At 38.1% G+C, this 22,647-nt stretch overlaps 1 protein-coding gene across 2 annotated transcripts in view; it reads right to left on the bottom strand.

The window, feature by feature from the left end:
* The window catches only part of KDM1A (lysine demethylase 1A), a 74,145-nt gene that overhangs the window by 42,240 nt on the left and 9,258 nt on the right, over positions 1–22,647 (bottom strand). The window contains exons 2-4 of one of the 2 annotated variants that reach the window (XM_027841421.1): positions 11,550–11,609; positions 5,927–6,060; positions 4,052–4,130 (exon numbers count right to left, since the gene is read on the bottom strand). In XM_027841421.1, the coding sequence (XP_027697222.1) occupies positions 4,052–4,130; positions 5,927–6,060; positions 11,550–11,609 (273 nt within the window). The remainder of the gene's footprint in view (positions 1–4,051; positions 4,131–5,926; positions 6,061–11,549; positions 11,610–22,647) is intronic. The other variant, XM_027841423.1, reaches the window with a different exon arrangement.

The raw sequence follows: 22,647 nt of genomic DNA on the forward strand, positions 1-22,647 counted from the left end.
GTTCTCTGTCCTTGTTTCTTTTTAACATCTCAGTTACTGAGTTCTCTGTTCGTCCATATCAATCTCTTCAGACGATTTCCTCTTTTCTTCTACAATGTCAGGATTTTCTTCTTAAGAGCTCTCTACCCTTCTTGGGTTGACTTCCCATGGAGAATTCTAGACCACAGGATGCTAAGTTATCTTGTCATGTCTGCTCTCTCTCAGATCAGACCATGTCTGGAGTTCTTTATCATAAATTCTACATTGAAGTGGTCACTGCCCTTCAATGCCCATCATTTCTATCCCAGTAACCAGTTTCTATTAATGAGGAGATTAAAAATAAAACTTATCCTTTTTTTTTGTTCTACCTTTTGAAGAATAAATTAATCATTGAAGGAAATGAAGAAAATGTTAGCTACTCTGTTGTAGGGAGAGGGGGGAGATGAGAGAAGAAGGGGCGGGAGAGGAGACAGACAGAAACAGTGTGAGAGAGCTTCAGATTACGTCTGGACAACTAAAACCCCCCATTGCTACTATATCATTCCTTTGTTCTAAGCTCATGATCTATTTCTTATAAATGTGATTTCCTTTTTATGTTCAGATAGTTTGTGGACCATATTTCTTCTGTTGCTGCCTCCTTTGATTTTTACTCAGAAGCTCTTTTTCTTCCTTATTCCTGGATTTCCCTATATAAGCATTATAAAATGCTGCTCTACCCACCTCTTTTTCCTTCAATGAATCTGTGATCTTATCATGTGCAGATGTTCTTCAAATATTCATGGTAATATTCCATTGAAAAGTACTCTAGATTTGGAATCAGGAGACTTAGATTCAAATCCCAACTCTGATACCCTGTATAACTTTGGACAATTCACTAAACCTCTCTGGGCCTCAACTTAATTGGAAAAAATAATAAAATTAAACTTTAAGAACAATAGCATTTGTACAGCAGCTTGTCTATTCCTTCCCAGTCCTTCATCAAGAATTCTTTCAATATTTGTGGATATAATTGATAAGTTTGTAGAGACTGGAAATTATGCACGTGAACTGGTAGTACTATTCTTTTGTCCATCTTTTGGAGTATGTACTTGCTTTAGTTCAGATGCTTTTCTCATCCTCCTTTTCTTTAGTATCACTTTTACTTCTTTATCCAGGACTGATAATAGCAGCGGCTACCCTGTAATTTATGGTTTGAAAAGTTTTTTTTTTTTTAACATCATTTGAGTTTGTTACAATCATTACAGATCTCTTCCATTTTTCACCTTTGCTGTCTTCTTTCAAGTTTCATCCTTAAACTCCCTTGGAATGATTCTATTTAATTGGGCCTCTCACAAAATTTTCCACAAACCTGTCTTTTCCCTCTACTTCTCAGGCTATTTCATGGGGTGATGTTGCTGATAAGCCTCTACCATCTCCCCTTCCATACAGTTTACACAGTAATTTACAGTCCAAATAAGTGTTGGCTCTTGGCTGCCATTTCTACCTACCCTGCAGATCAAGAGTATTTCTGGCTGAGGTTATTTCTAGGCTCTTTCAGTCTCTTTGCTGTGGTGACTGATTTACAGTTTCCTTAGGACATTTAACAGCCTGTGTCAGTGTCTGTTCTTTGAGTTATCTGCCATTTTTTGGCATCTCCAGCTTGTATAAAGAGGTCCCATTTTGGAGTTGCCTCAATTATCTGCTGTATCTTCTTATTTTTATTCTTTCTTCCAGTTTCATCCTGATGTTAATCTTTGTTTTGACAAACTGGTGGTCTGATGTACTAAGTCAGATAGCTGAATCAGAAATGGCACCCACACTGGTACAGACAAGCAACTTCCCCCCTCAGATGATTTGGTGCTTGCCATGTCTACCACCAGGGTTACCAATGCCTACCAACCCTTTTTTTCCCCAATGAAGCTATTCCTGATATACAGATGCTCTCTTCAAATTTTTTGGCCTCTCTTGTATTTTTATAATTAAACTATGTATTCTACCATATCTTCTGCTATTCTTCCCTATGCCTACCATTGTACTGAAGTCACAAAATATTAAAATATACATTAATTTAGTTAGGAGAGTTTTACTGAATTCCTCACAGAATTTCCCCACTTACTTATCCTTTGCAACAGATAACTGGCACATAAGCTGCCAATATCTTGATGGTAGTCCTCTTGCAAATGTTTACCATTAATACTGCAAGTGAGATGGCCAAAAGTCCCACAGAATAATGTTTCTTGTGCCCCTGGACATGCTAAAACCAGTTTTTTTTTTCCTATTTCAATAAGAACCCATAAGCCACTCTTCCATTTTGCTGCAAGAACATTAAGATTGTTATGATTTAGTTCCTCAGTTTGTGTTTACTCGGTCACAGGACAAGGAACTCATATTTAAAAAACAGAAAATTGATACAAGATCTAAAAACTGTAATTTTTCATATTCTCTGTCCTCTTTTCTACCGCTCTGCTAGAAGCAGAAAGGGGTGCATAAAATCGAAGGACAATACTCTTTCATGTGTTTCCAAGACCAAAAAAGTCATTCTCAAATGGTTTGCACACTAGTGAGATGCTTCTTTTTACTTTGCTTGGCTGATCCTCAGAAAGCAATTTGTTGCTGGTACCACACTCAGAGCCTTTAACAGCATGGAAGAACCTGTCAGGGCTTATATTCTTCAGGCACAATCTTTGAATACCCAGGGTCATCTCCCATCATTAGATGACACTGGGGTAAGACTTTGTGGAAGTCCTTTTTACCTATCCAGTTTCTTGTGTTTACATTATACCCTTCTAGAACCATATTCCAAGCACAGGCCTCATCCCGCCAACTGTTACTGATACGCTTGAAGTCAAATTTGCCTCCTTGAACCTCTAATTCGTTTTGCTTATTATGCATAGACACCTGAGGCCATGAGTATTATTACTAGTTCCTTTCTTGGACTTTGCCTTCTATAAAGGTCCAACAGCACTACTATTTTCCAAAAAGCACAAGCTTAAAAAAAAAACCGTTTCAGGGGCAGCTAGGTGGTGCAGTGGGTAGAGCACTGGCCCTGAAGTCAGGAGGATCTGAGTTCAAATCCAGACCCAAACACATAACACTTAACTAGCTGTGTGACCCTGGGTAAGTCACTTAACCCTATTGCCTAGTCTCCCCCCCAAAACAAAACAAAAAAATACCATAGTTTCCATTTCCTAATACCACCATCCTCCCCCTGCAACTGTTTCTTGCAGCAAAACAGGCACATTGATCATGTCTGACAGTGTATGTTTCAATCAATATATATTTATACTTTTATATTCACCACCATCTTGTTCAATGTTGTCTATAGAGGATTATTGTTGTTCTTCATAAAAGTAATGTTTTATGAATGCTTAAAAGCACTTTTCTCCAAATACCACTCCTGAATCTGGAATTTTCAACATTGCCTTCACGCAGGTACCTGTTTCAAGATGTCTTCAAGCACATACAATATGGTAAATAAGGCCTTTAATTAAATGAATGTTCCATTAGAAAATCCACTAAAAATTCTAAAGCCAAATTCCAATTATTGCTTACACTGTTCATAACATCTAAAAATGTTAGCCTATAGCACTTAGCTATAGGAGCCAAGTAATATAAAATACTGACTTCATTTTGAAAGGTTCTTGGGTTCTTTGTTTTATGTGTGTGTGTACATATATACATATCACAAAGAAAGTAAATATTAAACAAAATACTCCAAAACAGAAGCAGAAAAATGTAAACAAAACAGCAAAAATCAAAATGTCTGGAATTTTCTTGGTATTCTCAAAGTGGGAATCCTAATTCCAAGGACAGTCAAAGAAGACTTTCTTTCTAAGAGGGTCCCAGAGATGTTAGTTACAGAGATGGTACAACCTCTTCCCTGTGATCAAATGGATTTTAATTCCTTTGAGGGGGAAAAAAAATTAAAAATAGAAAAAAATGATTGTCCCAAGTCCACCTTGATGGATAACTGTCTCCTAAAATAATAAATGTATATCTGATATACAGTCATTCTGAAGTGGAAACAGTAGCTTTCAACAGAACCCAACAAGTTGCAACAATAATACATATTTATGCAAATTAGCCTACTTACTGTTATAAGGTGCTTCTAACTGCTGGAGAGTAGCTTCAAATGTCAATTGAATTTTTGGATTGTCCAACCACAACTGCAACTGCATTTAAAATAATACAATAGAATTTTCATGATAAAGCAATAAACATACCATAAACACCTACCCTTTAAATCCCTTTATCTTAATTTAGGACTTTAGCTGTGGAAGCCCTTCTGTTACCTATGTAAGTAGATTAGGACTATTATCCAACAAAAAGGCCTTTGTACTTCTAATAAGTGTCCTATCATGCAGAGATACTTTGGCATAGATCTTGAATTCCCAGGGAAAACGTATGTGAACAGGTTTATCTGCTCTCAAAATCTTATAGAGGTAACTAAGGTCTAAGAGTATTCATCTCATAATATTACTCTTCCTATTTTAAAACATGTAATAATATTTAAATATTAACAAGAAGGCTAGCTCACATTTCTATATCATTTTCTACATAAAAACCTACAAAGTAGGTTAAGTATAATTATTATCCACATTTTATACACATGGAAATTGAAAGTCAAAAGTAAAGTAACTTGCTCTAGTATTATTTGTTTCACCTATGCTCCTCGAGCATATTTGCAAATTTTAAAGTTACATAAGGTAATTTGGGTCTGAGGAAACAGCTAAGTGAGACCAAAGGCAGAATCCGAGCTAGGGTTGAAGCACTTATAGAGAGGGGACAAAATGAATCCAAGAGCTGGGCCAAAAGGTCAGTGGTAGGATAGGCAAAGTTTTGGCCAAAAGCAAGTGGCTCAAAATGAGCTGCTGGAATCGAAGCATCTGACATTGTCCTATGTAGTCTTTATCAGAGGCTACACTATAAATTCTGTTGAATTGTACATATACAAAATGTTTAACAACTACCAAGAAATGCACAAAAATTCATCAGTAAAATTGTTTTAAAAAGATGTTGCAAGTCTAGGAAATAAATTTCCAAAAATATCTGTAATTAATCATCATAATGAGTTGTCTAAAACTCACTAAGGTTAACTAATTCCATGATAATGCAGCTATTTAAATGTCAAGAGATGACCCATGAACCTAGGTTGTCTTCTTTCCTATGTCAACACTATTCGTTATGCCAGACTTTCTCTCCAAGTTTGTAGAAACAAGTTATGACTTATGGTTAAGGTCCCAGTAAATACCTATAGTGTTTCAAGTATATCTAACCCCTATTTATAACATTCTTTTGATTTTCAATTTAAAATACAAAGAAGATTTTCCCCAAATATGCCAAGAAGTGGAGAATTCCAGTTTTTTATTGCTAGTGTGGAGGATTTGAGGAAAAGGAAAGAAACAAGGAAGTAGATCACCCACACCCCAACTACTTTCTGTTCTGAATTAGGCCACAAAGGACAGCAAGCTTTTACATTTAATAGATAAATTAGGGGTTAAAGGTAATCTCTTTGCTGACATAAGTCACTTAAGAGATTCTAAATTGGCATCCTGGTATACATACCATAAAGATGAAGCTACCACATGAAATAATTATTCGGTGACTCACCACCCTACTGTAGCCTTGGATAGACTGGCTGCCTATAATAGTGGATTCTGGACATTGATAAAGGCCTATTAGAAATACTTTCCCAGAAGACTCTGAGGAAGTCACTCTAAGTCTCAGTTTTCTCATCTATAAAATGAGAGGATACGAAGAGATGTTCTCTAACGTTCCTCCCAGTAGTAAATACTAGGATTCTAAGACATTAAATGTGGGACTATACAAGGTAATACTTAAGACTAATTTTAAACCAATATCAAGTCAGGAAAAGTTCCAAATGTTACTTCTCTTCCCCTGAACCTCGCTACTAAAGGGATAAAAACATACCCTCTACCCTCTTCTAATTAAAAATCTCAGAACTTACTGTGCGGTTCCTGATGAACAGAAAAACCTTCTGGGTTTGCTGTGGCCCACTAATAATATCAGGGAAGCAGGCAGCTTCTTGTGATGTCATCCGATCATGAGGGAGTCTGCTCTGGAAAGCTGCACCCTCCACACCTAGCAAACAGAGCAACAGAGTTCTAGAAAACATGCAAAGGCACACAATGCTAGAAGACAATGGTTACTTCTCAAGCCCCTTCTCTTGGTAAGGAATTCAATAAACCTCTCTGACAAGGTCAACATGGCTTCCTTTAACTTTTAAAATCTATCTTTCTATCTTTAGAACTTAAGAGTTTCTTATAAATGTAGCTTTGTTTTAAGATTTATTTACATATAATTGAGATTACACAAATATTTAGATATACTCTCTTGATTAATACTTTATAAGCTATATAATAAGGTGGGATAGGGTTATAATAGTTGTCTCTAAAGAGGGGGGGAACCAAGGCCTATGGGTTCTAAACCAAATTTATAACATTAGATCAAGTAATTTTCTTCTTGATGTCAGAAACATTGCCAGTAAAAAGCAAACTCCAAAGAGAAAGGACCAGAAAAAAGAGAAGGTACACTAACTCAGGAGGAGAGAACAGGTAAAGAATCTGTAGTGAAAACATAAGCAGCTATAATATTGCATGCCTTCTGATAAGTTAGTTTCCAATGTGGGACACAAAGAGCATTCTAGGAGCCAGCTGTCAGCTCCCATACAACTCAATCCTGGCAGGGAGTGAGAAGTTATGCAGAGTATTACAATATAGAGAGCAGAAGAAAAAAACAACAACAAGGAATTTACTCTTTCTAGCCAAAATACTAATACTCTTCTACTATAAACTATAAGCTAGAGGTTCAAGGAAAACATTTCATGAAGATGCTTGCATAATTTAAGCAAGCTGAAACTATAATTTGACATAAAAGTTAAGAATGATTTAAGGGTTTTTTAAAAAATATGACATTTTTAAAGAATATACTTAATCTTAGCCAAAAGGCAAAGTGACATTAAAGCAATTACGTACAGGTAACAAAACAGGACATTGAAACAAGAGGCTATGAAGTGAAACTAGACATATTTCGATCTTTCAAAGTCAACAAAAGCTGAGATGCGAACATCAAGGAGCAGAAGCAACACTGTTTCAAACGGAGCAAGCAAGTTTAGGGGGAGAAGAATAATAGAGGAAGAGATTTAGCCGGGACACATGCCAATAAAATACCTTGGGGACATGGGAGAAGCGCATGGGGATTCAACACAGACATTCAATGTGAAACAATCAAGATACAAAGAGGCCAAGCAAACCTAATTAAGCAATGTGAGGACAAGATGCAAGCAAAGATGCATAATCAGAAATACCCTATATTTTGGAGTCAAGGAAACAGGACCCCTTTTCACAGCACTGGTCAGAGACCTCTCGGACTACGGGTTTCCATTTGGGTGCCATATTACTAAATTGGACACCACCAAAGGCCCAACCAGTCTAAATGATTAACCATAGGAAGACTGAGCACAGAGAGGGTCATTCCTTAAGGTAAGAATGGAAATATGAATCTAAAAGAATAGTAAAGCTAGCTGTACAAATTAGAGAGATACTTTTAAAATAAGAATAACATGGAAAATTAAATTGAAATTAAAGAAAGGAGAAGAAAGGCTGAATACATCAAAGGAGGAATATCCTTACTAAAACCAAAATTCTTCAAAAATAAAAGTTATACAGCTTCAGTACTAGAAAGTAACGGAATAAAACACTCAGATAACATCCCAGGAAAACAGACCAGATATAATTTAATAGGTCTCTTAACTGTCAATATATTTGTGAAATATACCACATAACTGAGTCAATCATTAGAATGTGAACTTTTGGAAGGCATGAACTATGTTTTGCCTTTCTCTGTACCCCCTGGTGCTTCTTATTAGCATAATACCTGACATAGTAAGCGCTTAATAAATGCTTATGACTGGCTGAATAATAGAAAAACAAATGGTGATCCCTTAAAAAAACAAAACAAAACACACCATTTATTAATTACAACTAGTTCCTAGCCATAAATTACTTTCAAAATATCTTTAATAAAGGACATTTATTAAAGATGGTTTGAAGAAGATACAAATCAGTTGCAACAAAATTCTTGTGTATTTTTATCATTCTACACAGCACCTAAATGAGCACATACTAATGCTCTGCAAATGAACTGTCATTTTAAACACTGCAATACTGATCGTCAAAATGCAAAATTACCTTAACAAACCACTGTTCAGGCATTCATTTCCTGTAATTTGGTTTGTAGAAAAGCAAACAGCAATTAAAGAATAAAAATGTAACCTAGAAACCAGATCAAGTGACTAGAAATCTAACCTATCCTTCTGCAATATATCTTGAAAGTGAGGTAATATATACCATTTCAGACAATCTAACTCATTTATGCTTTATTAAAGGCTTTCTAAGGGATAAGCCTTTAAGATGATGATAATCGTAATCATAAAAATAATTAGTGTTTAATAGCACCTTAAGATTTGAAAAGTGCTATACATGGTGTCTCATTTGATCCTCACAACAACCCTGTGAGGAAACTGAGGCTGAGAGAGGTCAACGACTTGCCAGGTATCACAGAGCAGCTAAATGTCGGAGGCTAGACCTGATCTCTGGTCTTCCTGACTCCCAGTCCAGTGCTCTGCCCACTGTGCCCCACTAAAAATAAGGGGGCCCGACTAGATGTCCCTTCCAGACCTAACATTCTACCACAGCTAAGCAGTGGCAAAGATTTTCTTAAAGTAATATCACCTGGCTCTGAAATAGGTTTTATACTTACATTTGAACATGAAATCTGGCATTCTAGGAATTTACAACATTTTAAGCAAAATAATGATGCCTAACAAAAACATGAAGCCTAACAACTGCTCCTTGCTCTTCCCAATCCCATGTTGGAAAGAGCTAGCCCTGTTAGGTTCAGCCCATGAAAATGAAGCCCCGTTCACTGTCTAGTTCCTACCTACTCCAAGTAGGAAAAGTAATCAAACACTGAGAGGCATAATTATGGCTTTTGCAGGTAGCTGAACTAAAGACACAGGTGTAAAGAAATGGGTCCTGCCACTCCTTCAAATCTCCTGTCCTTCTGGCGTATGATGAGCTGTCGGTAGGGAGTATCTTTAGTCAACAGGCAGTAAGAAAAAACAAGCAATGCAGTCTTGTCCTCCTTGGTGAAAACATAAAAGTCGATATAAGACTGTAGACAGATTTCAAGCTCATCAGTGGCATTAAAAATCTGAACTTATCTATTTTAACCATTCAAGTACTGAAGGACATTTACTTAAATATGCCTAAAAGCAGACCACGTTAGTCATTAGAATGGCCAAAAAAAAAATTTTTTTTAAATCACGCTATTCATATGTATTGGAATTTTTCTGATTTAGGCCAAACATAATTTGTGCTTTTCAATGACTTAGGAGAATCTCTGCACTAGAAGGTAGAAGACTTGGGACCTAACAGCATTATTAGTTGTGTGACCTTGGATAAGTCCTTAAAATCAGAGCTCTCTCTAAGCCTCAGTTGCCTCAATTGTAAAATGGGGATGTCATTAACTTGCCTAAAAACAAGGGGTTGTATCAAAAATCATTTGTTCTTCTTGCCCTAAATGCAATGATTCTATGATTTATATAACTTGATGCTCATTTACAAGCGCCATTTTGAACAATATTCTGGGCCACCTAGTGAGCTCAACTGGTTAAGATCAGGGTGTTAATGAGAGATGATGGTCTGAGCTTCTTGGATATCCACAAGTACTGGTTAGTTTCACGTAGAAGAAAACTCATGGCTATTGGCAGCAGTGCCTTCCACAATGGATAGCCATTGTACAAACGCATGCCTTTGATCACAAGGGAGACAAGATAAGAATCGTGGATGACTCAAAGCAACCACTTCCTTAAAGTGAAAACCTGAAAACTCACGTTTTCATGCTAGTGGAATGGTAGCACCAAATTCATTAGTCTTCCTAAGTTACCTTATGGTTTGCTTGACTTTTTATAAATTGCAGATATTCATTAATGAAATAGCTATTAATTTTCTTTTCAAGATGGTGACCCAAAGGACCATTACTGATTCCCAACATCACAAAGAAGATTCCATTTAAAACCTTTTCAATACTAATGATTCTGGAGGATCTACTTGCCATCAATGCAGACTTTATGAAAGGGTATTTTAACTTCTACAAGATAAAATCAAGAACTTAGATGACTATCAACCTTCAGAGCTTTGGGATAGTCTATGAAGAAGTTGAAGGCCAAGTCAACATTCTAGAGCGAGCATGTGCTAATTGTCATTATTTTGGAGCCTTTTTCTCTGTTCTCCCTCTGTCACAGAGTCACCCTCTGATGCCTCATCACAGCATGGAGGTAGCCTGTGCTTCTCAGACGCTGAGGCAACAGAGCGTAAGCTTGGGCAAGTCCTGCCATCCGAGGAAAGCTGTGAGTACTGGCATGATGACAGACGATGTGCCTGATGTCCAAGGACCAGCCCAGCTAAGTTCAGAGAAGCACATCACCAGGCTGGCTACAAGGTGATGAATTTTTCCAGCAGAGTTAATTCTTGAAGACCACCTACTGAGCTGTAGAAGGCTGTCATCTGTGCCAGTGGAGGGAGGACCCACACCAACAAAATCACAGATCCCTTGAATGTGCTTATCTTTGATCCAAGAGAATAAAACATCAACTCCCACAAATTATTTAAATGCAATAAAATTTAATAAACAATCTGAAAGCAAAATGAATAGTTGGCAAATGACAAGCTCTGAAAATTTAAATAATCTAAATTCTGTAGAAGTATCAAATATGCACAGGGACTGGAATACATAAAATGCTTAAGGAAAGAAAGGACAAACTTTAGAGATGCTACTTGGATAGGACAATGCAGCAAAGGCTAATTGTTCTGGGTTGTAGGCTCATGGATCTGGCACCTTGGGGAAACATTTTAATTAAAGCCTCTACTTTCCCCTGGTAGTAGGGCTCTCAAACTGCTTTGGTCTGAAAGGAAGAGGAGAATTACTGGTTGAGTTTTGGAAGCCATTTTTAAGCAAGCAAGAAGCAAATGTTTAGACAATGCAAATCGTTTGTCATGTGATACTTATTTAGCATGGGTACCTAATGCCGCGAAATGAACATCCAATTAAAATGAGATGTCATTAGTCTACGCTTCATAATTAATCCTCTAACCAAACACCGGACTACCTCTCTCATAAGTAAAGGATTTCCAAACCTGCAATTTTTCCTGCTTGTGGAGTTTTTGTTTTCATTGTTGTTATTTTTAAAGGTCCCAGGACGCCTAAATATGTGAGTTTAATGCAATATTCAACATTACTGGAAAGGTTCTGGGAAGAACCAAAATCTCCTCAAAACAATGAAGAACAGTGGAGGGTTGAGAGATCGGCCTGAGGACTTCTTCTGCCTGAGCTACCCTATCTTTTTTCCTGTAATTCTAAGTGACCCCCATCCTGCTTTGTAGGTCATTATGCTTCTCTCGTACCTTTCGCTAAGATCTGAGTACCCACAGCCATAAACACCTGCAAGCATCAATCCCTGACTTGGCGGCTCTTGCTACAAAGTGGCAAGCATCAAATGCCACCCTCACCTGATGCTTGGCCGTCTCCATACCCTCCAGAATTGTCGTCGTGAAGTCCTCCTGCTTGCCCTGTGGAAGGAAAGAGGAGAACTCAGGGACCTTACTCCATAAATCAGATTCATATCTGGACATAAAGGCCTAGTAGCTGGTGATTCAGGAGTTCATCACCAACTAGTAAACCCGTATTCAGCGAGCTCCTTCTTCTGGAATCATGGTCCAGGGCATCCCACTGTAGTCTTCCAAATTCTGATCCATGTAATGGCAACTTTACACATCAGGTTCTTGGTGGAAAGGCAGGAGTACAAAGTACACAGTATTTCTGATTGCCAAGTACTTGTAAATCGGTCTCATTTAACAGACAGAGGATATGGGGGTAGGAGAGGAGATGAATTTCTTTTAAGACCCCATTGAAAGACTAAAAGAATGGGTGTTAATCTGGGCTCTAGGGACCTACATTGCAAACGAAGCAGTCAACTCAAGAATTCATGAAACTATCTAAAAAGATTCAGTATAAAATATTCTGCAAAAGACTAAAAGATTCTCCCCTTCTCTTCAAAATGACTCAAAGCAGAGGCCATGGGGCATAAGACATTCAGACCAAAAAATCTGATGCTACAAGTGTGTCAATACTGCCTTGCCATGCTTTAGAACACACCCAGCAGCAGAAAACGTGCCAGAAAACTGCAGGTAGAAGTCTGATCTCATCCAGTGTGGGGACAAGCACTAATATCCTGTAGAAACACGCACCAGTCTATGCAAACAAGTCTTGATGAGAGTTTGGCCTGATGACTAAGCAGAACAAGGAACTTCAAGAGATGGGTCAAGCATGCCTAAGAAGATCAATCAAAAAGTGAGGGTAGACTATTTAATTAACACCAGAATCTATCACCCCAAAAAGAGATGTTTTTAAGCTTCTATCCCTCTGAGTAACACTGAAAGAACTAAGTGTAATGTCTGAAAATCAGAGAAGCACCACTCAAGTGATCCAAATGTTAGTTGTTTTATTTGACATGGTTTAATTAAAAAGAAACGTTCCAAGCTGGAAGCAGAATTGACTACTCAATATTAAACAGAACCTCCTGTACATCAAGTAGATTTAGAAATCTAAGGCCCTACAGGACCTATAAAGTTCAATCATAGAATCCACTTGAGTCTCAAAGCTTCAAGGAGACAATTTCATCCTTAGGGAGAGGAAAGGATTTATAGAGAAGATGATGACTAACTGTTTGCTCTTCGGTGATGATAAAATAAAAAGAAATGGCTAAAGCTGCAACAACGAGATCTTAAATTAGATACAAGAATTTCATGACAGTGACATGAGAACAAGGTGCAAAAAAAAGGGCAGTATATTCTCAAGTCTTTAAAAATGAGAGATTTTACTTACAAAATGATTTGTGTACATTCCTGCCCTAAGGACTTCTAGGTTCTATGACCATATAATTCCCAAGCAAATACAACTTTGCACACAGCAGTGAAATGCACCAAAAATCTGTCTCAAAGACTTGTCACTGTGGCACTTGAAAAGAGCATGAAGTTATTTAGTAACTGGAAACATCTCACACAGACAAAGCTATAAATTCATCTTTAAAATACAGTGCCTATATAACACACCTGATTTAAATATTAAGTGAAATTAATTCACAGGAAAGTGCTAAACTACTTATTCTTAGAGTTTTATTTCTGCCGTTAGTTCTCTTTAGTTCCTATTAGAGACCAATTAAAACAATAAAAATTTAACATTTGACATACTTAAAGCAGTAACATTCTACACAGAGCTCCCAAACCCTTGAAATGAGGTAGCACTTATATCTTAGAAAACCAAGGTTGGGCAGCTGCTACAGGTCCAAAGGTTTTGGATAGTTTCCCAAATTTCACAGATCTCTCTCAGGCTAGCAGGCAGATCAGTTTCTCCCCATCTTTTTTCTTTTTCTACCTTTTCTTTCCCTATATCTCTAAGCCTTTCCCTGATTCTTTTTTTCTTCTTCTTTAACTAGCTATAAGGGAAAAATAAAGTCTATTTTCTGGTATTAATCATAACATTTTAAAATTTTATGATCCCTGTCAACTTAAAAAGTGGATGAGTGAAATTTTACATCATTCTCCCAAGCACCTATCCCAAATTTTAACTCCCAAATGTACTGATGTTTCTTTTTACTTTGTTAGCATGTGGTCCTGTGCTAATTTTTTTTTTCCTCTGTGGGTCAGTGGTACTCAAGAGTAACAGGAGTATGTTACTCCTGATTTAGCTGCCATGAAGTAGGGGGTGAACAAATAAAAGTTTAAAGGAAGAGGAAATAAGGCAAGAAGTTTCAATTCTGGTTCTGAAGAGTAACAAAACCCTAAGTTTAAAAGGCTGTGGAGGAATCCTGTCCTCTGATTAAAGCAGAATAGCAATAATGCCATGATCGTAAAAAAAAAAACCATTCAAGTCTTCTGGGAAGATAAAGAACGCAATAGACATGAGATTGCAGGGATAAAGGAAGTAAAGGCAGAAATGGAACACCACAATTTTCTTTAAATAAAGAGAAGAAATAAAACAGAATAACAGATCATATAACATGAGAATGGTGAAAAATAAAACAAGAGAACATAAGCAAGTTTATTACTGTATGTATCTTTGCATTTCTACTTTTTAAATTTAAAGTTTCCATTCAATTTAATACAACAGGTAATTTTTATTAATAAGAGTCTACTATGTGTAAGGCACTATGCTAGGCTCTAGGAATACAAAGACAAAAAATAATTTGTCTTTGCCCCCAAGGAGCTTACATTCTAAGGGGGGAGGGGAATACACAAGTTAGTAGTAAATACAAAGTAATTCCAGGAAGAAGAATGCAAATAACTGGGCGTCAGCAAAGACTGAACTGTGCTTTTAAAGAAGCTAGGGATTCTATTAGGTATAAGTGAGGAAGAAGCCCATTCCAGACATGGGGGACTACTTATGCAAGGGAAAGGAGGGAGGAGATATAGGGTCATGTATGGTGAACAGCTGGTGGGTCAGTTTTACTAGGATACAAAGTACATGAAAGAGAGGAATATAAAAGACAGAAAAGGCACACAGAAGCCAGACTGTGAGGGCTTTAAATGTCATTCTAAAGGGTTTGTATTTTATCCTAGAGGCAGTAGAGAACCACTGATGATTTCTGAGTAAGGGTTATGACTGATTACATTTATATTTTAGGAATATCAAGCAGCTGGTCTACCTTCATTCACCACTTTTTCTTGTTTTTTTTCCCCCCTTGAATACACAGTGCTGTAAAAGTTTACCTAAATATCGCTATTCACTTGTCACCTCTGCTAAGAACATAGGTTATAACACATCTGTCTGACTTATAGTCCAACTCACCTAGAGTTTTCTGACAATGGCATGAAAGAACGTATCGTAGGCACAAATGGTTGTCCACCCATGATGTCGAACAGCAAAGCTTAAGGGGAAGGCCACCGAAATTTCTAGCTTTCTCTTACTAACCTGTTAGAGCCATCATTCATGAATGTCTGTAAATGCTTTAGTAATCTATTTACATGTTCACTTTGCTATCACCTCGAGGAAAATTTTTAAACATTATCATGTGCTGTGTAGAAGATGCCCTTTTGTCATGAAATCCTCTTGAGCTTCAAGTGGGCCACTTAATTCTATTACATTACACTTGAAAGTAGTCTATGTTCACCCAATATGTGCACACATCATTATGGACTTCAATCATGTCCCCTCCGTCTTCCTTACTCCAGAAAGAACACTTAGTCTTTTTGTCTGTTCTTCAGCCTCCATGGTTATTTTAGTTGTCCCATTCTAGACTTACAGATCTAGTATTTCAAAGCATTGCTTCGACCAGGCAGAGCACTTAAGGAGTGCCAGCACCAGGGTTTTACATAAGGGCGATGTTATCTGCTTGGTCCCCCATCTTCTTCCTGAGAAGGCCCAGCATCTTGGGATGTCTTCCTCTGGGAGCATCACGGATCAATATCTCCTGGACTATAACAGCATAAATATATAGACACAGATTTCCTTCAACTTAGTAGGTAAGAAAGAGAACTAGAAGGTACAGAGGAATGCTTTATGTTTATAGAGGGAGTATTTGCACCAAATTATCACTCAATCGATAAACCTTTATTAAGCGATTATATGCCAAGCACTTTCCTAAGCACTGGGAATACAAAGACAAAAAAGAGCTCACAGTCATTGGAGAAACCATCCAAGTACTACAGTAGGCATGAAATTAAGACTTACTGATCTATAGTTCCCCGAATCTAATCAGGAACCCTAGTCACAGTGGAAATTTGCTATGTGCTCATTTTAACAACAGGTTACATGTATTGACCAACCAATCTGGCCAAACCCTCTTATTTTCAAATGGACAGAACCACCCTGAATTAGGATGGGTGATGTCAACTACATCTATAACCCTACCATTTTAGCATTTAGATAGAAATGCTGGATTGCTTCTGGAGAAACATTAAAGAGCTTCAAGATTTTTGTGAAATATCTTACAGAGGCAGCATGTGTATAATTATTACAGAGTTGGCCTTGGAAGTACAAAAGGCTGGATTCAAGCCCTGCCTCTGACATAATACTGGCCGTGTGAGTCTGGTCAGGTCATTTAACCACACAGTACTAGGAATCAGCAAACTAGAGACTGTGGGTCAAATCCAGCCTTCCATCTGTTTTTGTGCTGACCAAGCTAAGAATGGTTTTTACATTTTTAAATGAAGTTTTATTACACTTTGAAATGTAAAAACCACCCTGAGCTCACATAGTGGGACAAAAGACAGGCAGCCAGAATTTGCTGACCACTCCTCTAGACAACTCTCAAAGACTTTAAGGTGCTGAGAAGGTGCAGATCTGCATCAGCAGAAGAAATTTTCCTTTTCTAGAGAATTCTCTATATCAATGAAATCACAGATCCAGTCCCTATCAGCACCCTTGTAAACTTTTAATACAGCAAAATTCCCCTTTTTGCAGAAAGAAAATCAAACAGGCCAACCCATACTTCCAAATTTTCTTGATGCCTCGTCAGAGGTTGAAACTTTCAATACCTCGCTAACAGTTCTAACAGCTAAAACAAACTGCTTACAGTAGGCACTTGGAATAGGTACTCAATTCAAATTCATTGAATTACAAATTTACAGAACATTTCTGTTAAGTTTTCTTGAACAGAGTAAATGAAATTAAATGAGGCAGTGTGATGCAGAGTCAGAAGATCTTGGTTCAAATAATGGCTCTGCCACTATCTGTGGGACCTTGAGTAAATCACCTTAATTCTCTGGGTCTCAAGTTTCTTCATCTGTAAAAGGAGAAGATTGCATTAGATGATCCCATGAGTTCCTTTCAGCTCTAAATCACAATCCTATAAAAGTAGTATTTTAGAAAGATGAACTGACTATATTCTGCAAAGAATAGATTTTAGAAAAAACTGAATGCTATAGTAGATAGGAATCAGGAGAGTCTTGGGTCCAAGTCTCACCTCTTAGTCTGTGTAACGAAGAGCAAGTTATTTAACTTCTATGAATCTCAATTTCTTCCTCTTTAAAATGCTGACCTTATTATCTGTACTGCCTACCTCTCAGAGTTGCTGTGGAGGAATCAAATGAATGTAAAATGTCAATGTTGAAGCACTATATGGATGTCAACTCTTACTTTAGGAGGAAATAAAGACTGCAGGATGGAGACAGAAGGGCTAAGATCTGCACAGATCTGACTAGAATACTCCCCAACGACAAATCTTCAGAGGCTGCCTCTTGCCTCTAGTATGAACTCCTCACTCATAGCATCAAAAGGTTCCCCTAAATCTCCTTCCCATATTCTACATTTCAGCCAAAGTGGCCTCTTTTCAGTCTCCGAATTCCATCCCTCACCTACCTGCCTTTACACAGGCTGCACCCAAGTCTGAAATACCCTCCTTCCTCACCACCCCCTCTTAGAATCCCTGGCTTTGTTTGAGGCTCATCGCAGATGCCACCTTTTATAGGAAGTCTTTCCTGTTCCCCTTCAACTTGTGAGTAATTTCTCCCACCTCAAATTCTCACGTATACACTTACTGGTGCACATAGTATATCATCTCGCTCCTAACCCCCAAGCCCCTTGAGGGCAGGCACTGTTTTGATTTTGTATGCACAGCATCTAACATATTTATCAAATGCCTACCAGTACCAGGCACTGTGTTGAATGCTGGGAGTATCAAAAAAGGTAAAAGTACCATGCATATAATAGGGAGTGAAGAAATAATTGCTGAACCAAACTGAATGGCATCAGTGGAAAGAGAAAGCAAACCATCATAACCACCAGTCCTCAAAGTACTCAAATGTAGGAGAGAATGACATTGAAAGGTGGCTAGGACCCCAAAACAAAATAGTAAGAGCAGCACAATCTGAGTGCCAAGCACAGGCTACTGATCAGGGGAACATCTGATCACAGGATCCAAGGGTCAAGAGATCACTGACTCTAACTCTCTCTTTCAGAGGGAGGAAAACTAAGGCCCAGAAAGGGGTGGTCACACAGGTAATGGCAGGAGGTAATCTGAATGCTAGTCTTCTGACTCCAAAACTAGAGCATTTCCTCCTTCCCTCCCTCTCTTTCTCTCTCTTCTCACACCCTCCCCCCCACAGCTGCGCCACGTTTCATGAAGAAGATTGTATTGAGCTGGGCCTTAAAAAAGAATAAACAGGATTTCAATAGAGGGAGATTAGGAGAAGGGGAAGAAGTAGTGAAACATGTACTCTAGGCACAAGGAATAGCATGAACAAAAAGAACTCAGGACTGAATCTTCTGTATAAAACTCCTGATTTACTTTATTCCTGCCTTTTATTTGTGTCAGTTTCTTACCAATAACCATTTTGTATGGATCAGTTTCCTATTTTCATAGCATTTTCACATATAATAATTATTTCATTCGATCCTCACAACTCTGTGAGTTGGGGAAGAGATGAGCAGCCTCATTTTAAACATGAGAAAGCACATACAAAAAGATCTCATAGCTAGTTTATAACAAAGCAAGGCCCCAAACCCAGGTTTGTCTCTTAGATTCAGTGTTCTTCCCACTGTATCATGCAAAAAAGAAAACTGAAATCCCAGGATAGTATATTTACTAAAAATATTAGCTCATCATTTGTTTTAGCCTCTATTTTGACAAAAAATTAAACAATTAAATTAAATCAAACCAAATAAACCAACTTCACTAAGCTAGATATCTAGATGTCTCCCAAGAAACAAAGATAAGGCTTTAAGTAAGACATGAAGTATGTATTTATCAAGTATTCATACTGACTTCATAAGTAAAAAATTTTCAGAATTTCATGGAAATCAAGATGGTGTAAACAAAAGGTATCATTTAAAAAATAATTTACCAGGGGCAGCTAGGTGGCGCAGTGGATAGAGCACGGGGCGTGAAGTCAGGAGGACCTGAGGTCAAATCCAGATTCAGACCAAATACTTGACACGTACTGGCTGTGTGACCTTGGGCAAGTCACTTAACCCTGATTGCCTCACTTAAAAAAAAATGAATAACTTACCAAAAGTTCAATTTATCTGCATACTGCATGCAAAAAGGTAAATTTGGTGAATTCAGACACACTCTCTTTTGCACTCATTGGCACATGCCTTTGTTCTAATTTTATACCAGCTAGCCACAATAGCAATATAGAGGAAATCAGCTTGGACAAGCTTGACTTTACTAACCAGCTCTGATAAAGCTTCAAAGCAGTTGTTTGCTGTCCGCGGGACATTGACTATAACTCCTCCCACGAAGGCAGAGTGAGCAAGCTTCTCTTCAAATATATTTTAATTGCTCTTGCTCCACTTCCCGGAGAACCATGACTTATAACGAAGAGTTCAGCAAAACCAGTCAACGCATAAAAAAAGCCTGAGAACTGGTATTTGCGATGTTCTGCTGCCATGGAGTTCCCTCCCAGCTTCTGTAAAAGGGCAGGAGAAAGAGCCTTCTCATCTTTTCCTTGGGTCCACGGTTGGTCATTATAATTTTGCAACATTCAATTTTCATTGTTTTGTTGTTGTTGCTCTTCCTACTTATTTTGTTGCAGTCCCTGGTTCTGTTCTTTTCCTGGTTCTGCTTTCTTTGATTTTCGCTGGTTCAAGTAAGTCTTCCCATACTTCTCTGCATTTAACATGTTTGTTTGTTTCTTACCACACAGTGATATTGTTACATTCATGTACCACAATTTGCTTAATCATTCCCCAATCAATGCACATTCACTTTGTTTCCAGTTCTCTGAAATCACAAAAAGTGTGGCTGTCAGTATCCTGGTGTACGTGGAACCTCTTTTTTGGTCACTGAAATGTGTAGCCAACAAGGGGCTCTCTGAGTCAAAGAATATGTGACCTCTGAGTACCTGTGCTTCTAGTCTCAGACTCTCACTAGAGGGCAGAGGTTCTACAGAAGTAAATACTGAAGGATAAGGCCAAAAAAAAAAAAAAAAAAAAAAGGTACAAGACAGTAAGGTTTCCAAAACTAACATTCATGTGAAGCGTAGGTAATCAATTCCACTATGAGAGCAAATCTGCACTCCCCAGGCTAACTTAATCCCTTCTGACTTTAATAGTGGCTGGTAAGAGAAACAAGTTAAGAGTGTTTATTTTTTGCAATTCTTAACCAAAAGAGAAAGCTCTCTCCCAGAACACCACCTGAAGGTGCTATAAGAAATGGAGACGTTAAAAAGCTATTCAGAGCTTTGGTGTAGGGATGGCTAACTCGAATAGGGAAATTCCAGCTTGTCTTGTACTAATGGCTCCGTAAACTCTTGCAGGAAAACACAAAGAGCAGCACACTTTAAATCCTGGGTATTCCTTTGCCTTCTAGAATATTATAAGATACTTTCAAGTCTTTGCTTTAATATATACTTGAACCTATAAAACTGAGATCAGACAGTATTAGTCAAATTCTATCATAACAAAAGTCCCTATGTACCTAAAATTTAATTCAATAAATACTTTTTAAGTGTTTACTATGTTGTTTTTGTTGTTATTGTTCAGTCATTTCATTTGAATCTGACTCTTCATGATCCCTTTTGGTTTTTTTGTTTGTTTGTTTTGTTTTGTTTTTTAGCAAAGATACTTTGAGCGGTTTGCCATTTCCTTCCCCAGCTCTTTTTACAGATAAGGAAACTGAGGCAAACAGGGTTAAATGACTTGTCCAAGGCCAGATTTGAATTCAGGAAGATGAGTCTTCCTGACTCCAGGCCCGGTGCTCTATCCATTGCACCACCTAGCTGCCCAGTCTATTATGTGCCAGGCACTACATTAGGTGCTTGAGATATACAGACAAAAATGAAATAATACCCAGCTTCAAGGAATTTAAATTCCATAAGGAGAAAACACAAAGATAGAAAATTAAATATAAGATCTATACCATTATTTCTAGGGGGAAGGCACTAGCCAATGGGGGAAGAGGATCAGAATTGGCTTCCTATAAGGGGAAGGAGAGCTGAGCAAAAACGTAGCAAGGTCCTATATGGGGTCACAACCCACAGTTTAAGAAGTGCTGAAGTGGTCTTGAGTGGAAAAAGTTTAAGAAGCCCTGAAGAAGATAAGGGTCTGGGATGGGAGAAAGGAGCGCATTCCAAGACCTACTCTAATGTCTGGTTAAGGGTAACAAGAGGGAGGTATCTCACACATGGGGCACAGGGAAGCAGGCCGGGTTAGCTGGCTTCCGGAGTGAGAAGCTGGAGGCATATTACGAAGAGCTGGTGTAGTAAGGTACAAGTGGGTGTAAATCTTGCCTCAGGCACTTTCTAGATGTGTGACCTTGGGAAAATCATTTAATCACTCTGTGCTTCAGTTTCCAGATCTGTAAAATGATTAGACTCAATGGTCTCTAAGGTCACTTCCAGGTCTAAATCTATGATCCTATGAGTTTGTTTTTCATCCCAGAGGCAAGAAGGAGCCACTGGAATCTCTTGAGCAAGGGTCAGGCAAGGTCAAATCTAGGCTTTAGAAAAACCAATTTGGCAGCTGCATGAACTGGAGAAGAGAGAGAACAGAAGGGAAACAAAACAGGAAGCAACTTTAACAGTCTAGGTGAAGGCCCAAATTAGGCCACCAGTGTGTAGGATACAGTGACATAGATGCAAGATATTGTGGAGGCAGAATTAAAGACTTTGTCAACTGATCAGATGTGAAGGGCAGGGGAGATGGAAGAATTGAGATGACTAGAAAGATGGTGGCACATTCAACAGAAATAGGTCATTTAGAAAGGAAGACTTGAGGGAGGAGAAGATAAATGGATTCTGTTTTGGACATTGTACATTTGAGATGCTGGAGGGATATCCAATTGTAGATATCCAAACTGATGAGATGGGACTGAAATTCAGGACAGAGAGGGACTGAACATGTAGATCTAAGTCATAAGGCATAAAACTGACATGGGAACCGATGAGATCATTAAAACAAAGCAGAGAGAGAGAAGAGGGCCCAGGACCAGAGTCCTTTGGTATATTTCATAAATAAGGGTGGGATAAGGAGGATTAAGAGTAATTAGATAAGAGGAGAACCAGAAATGAGTAGTGTCTCCCCAACACCACCCCAAAAAAACAATACAGAGTTGTCTAGAAAGAAGAGGTAGTCAATAATGTCAAATGATGCAAAGAAGTCAAGAACGAGGACTGAGAAAAAGCCTTTGGATTATTTTTTTAGATTCAATTTTATTTTCAGTTCCAAATTCTTTCCCTCCCCTATCCCTTGAGAAGACAAGAAATATAAAACACATGACAAATATGAAGTCATGCAAAACAAATGTCTCCACTAGCCATGTCCCCCCCCCCCCCCAAAAAAGAAACAAGATAAAGAAAAAATATACATGATTCAATCTGCACTAAGTCTGTCTGTCTGTCTGTCTGTCTGTCTCTCTCTCTCTTTGGAGATGAACAGCATGTTTCATCATGAGTCCTTTGAAAGTGTGGTGGGTCATTGTGTTGATCAGAGTTGCTAAGTCTTTCACAGTATAATAGCTTCTGAGGCATAGTTCCAAATTGCTTTCCAGAATGGTTGAACTAGTTCATAGCCCTACCAACAAGTGCACTGGTGTACCTATTCACTTCTTCATCAGCATTTGTCATTTTCATTTTCTGTTATCTTAGCTAATCTGATGGGTGAGGTGGT

Source organism: Vombatus ursinus, unplaced genomic scaffold (genome assembly GCF_900497805.2).
Source record: "Vombatus ursinus unplaced genomic scaffold, bare-nosed wombat genome assembly UNPS02014859.1, whole genome shotgun sequence".
NCBI classification, from domain to species: Eukaryota; Metazoa; Chordata; class Mammalia; order Diprotodontia; family Vombatidae; genus Vombatus; species Vombatus ursinus.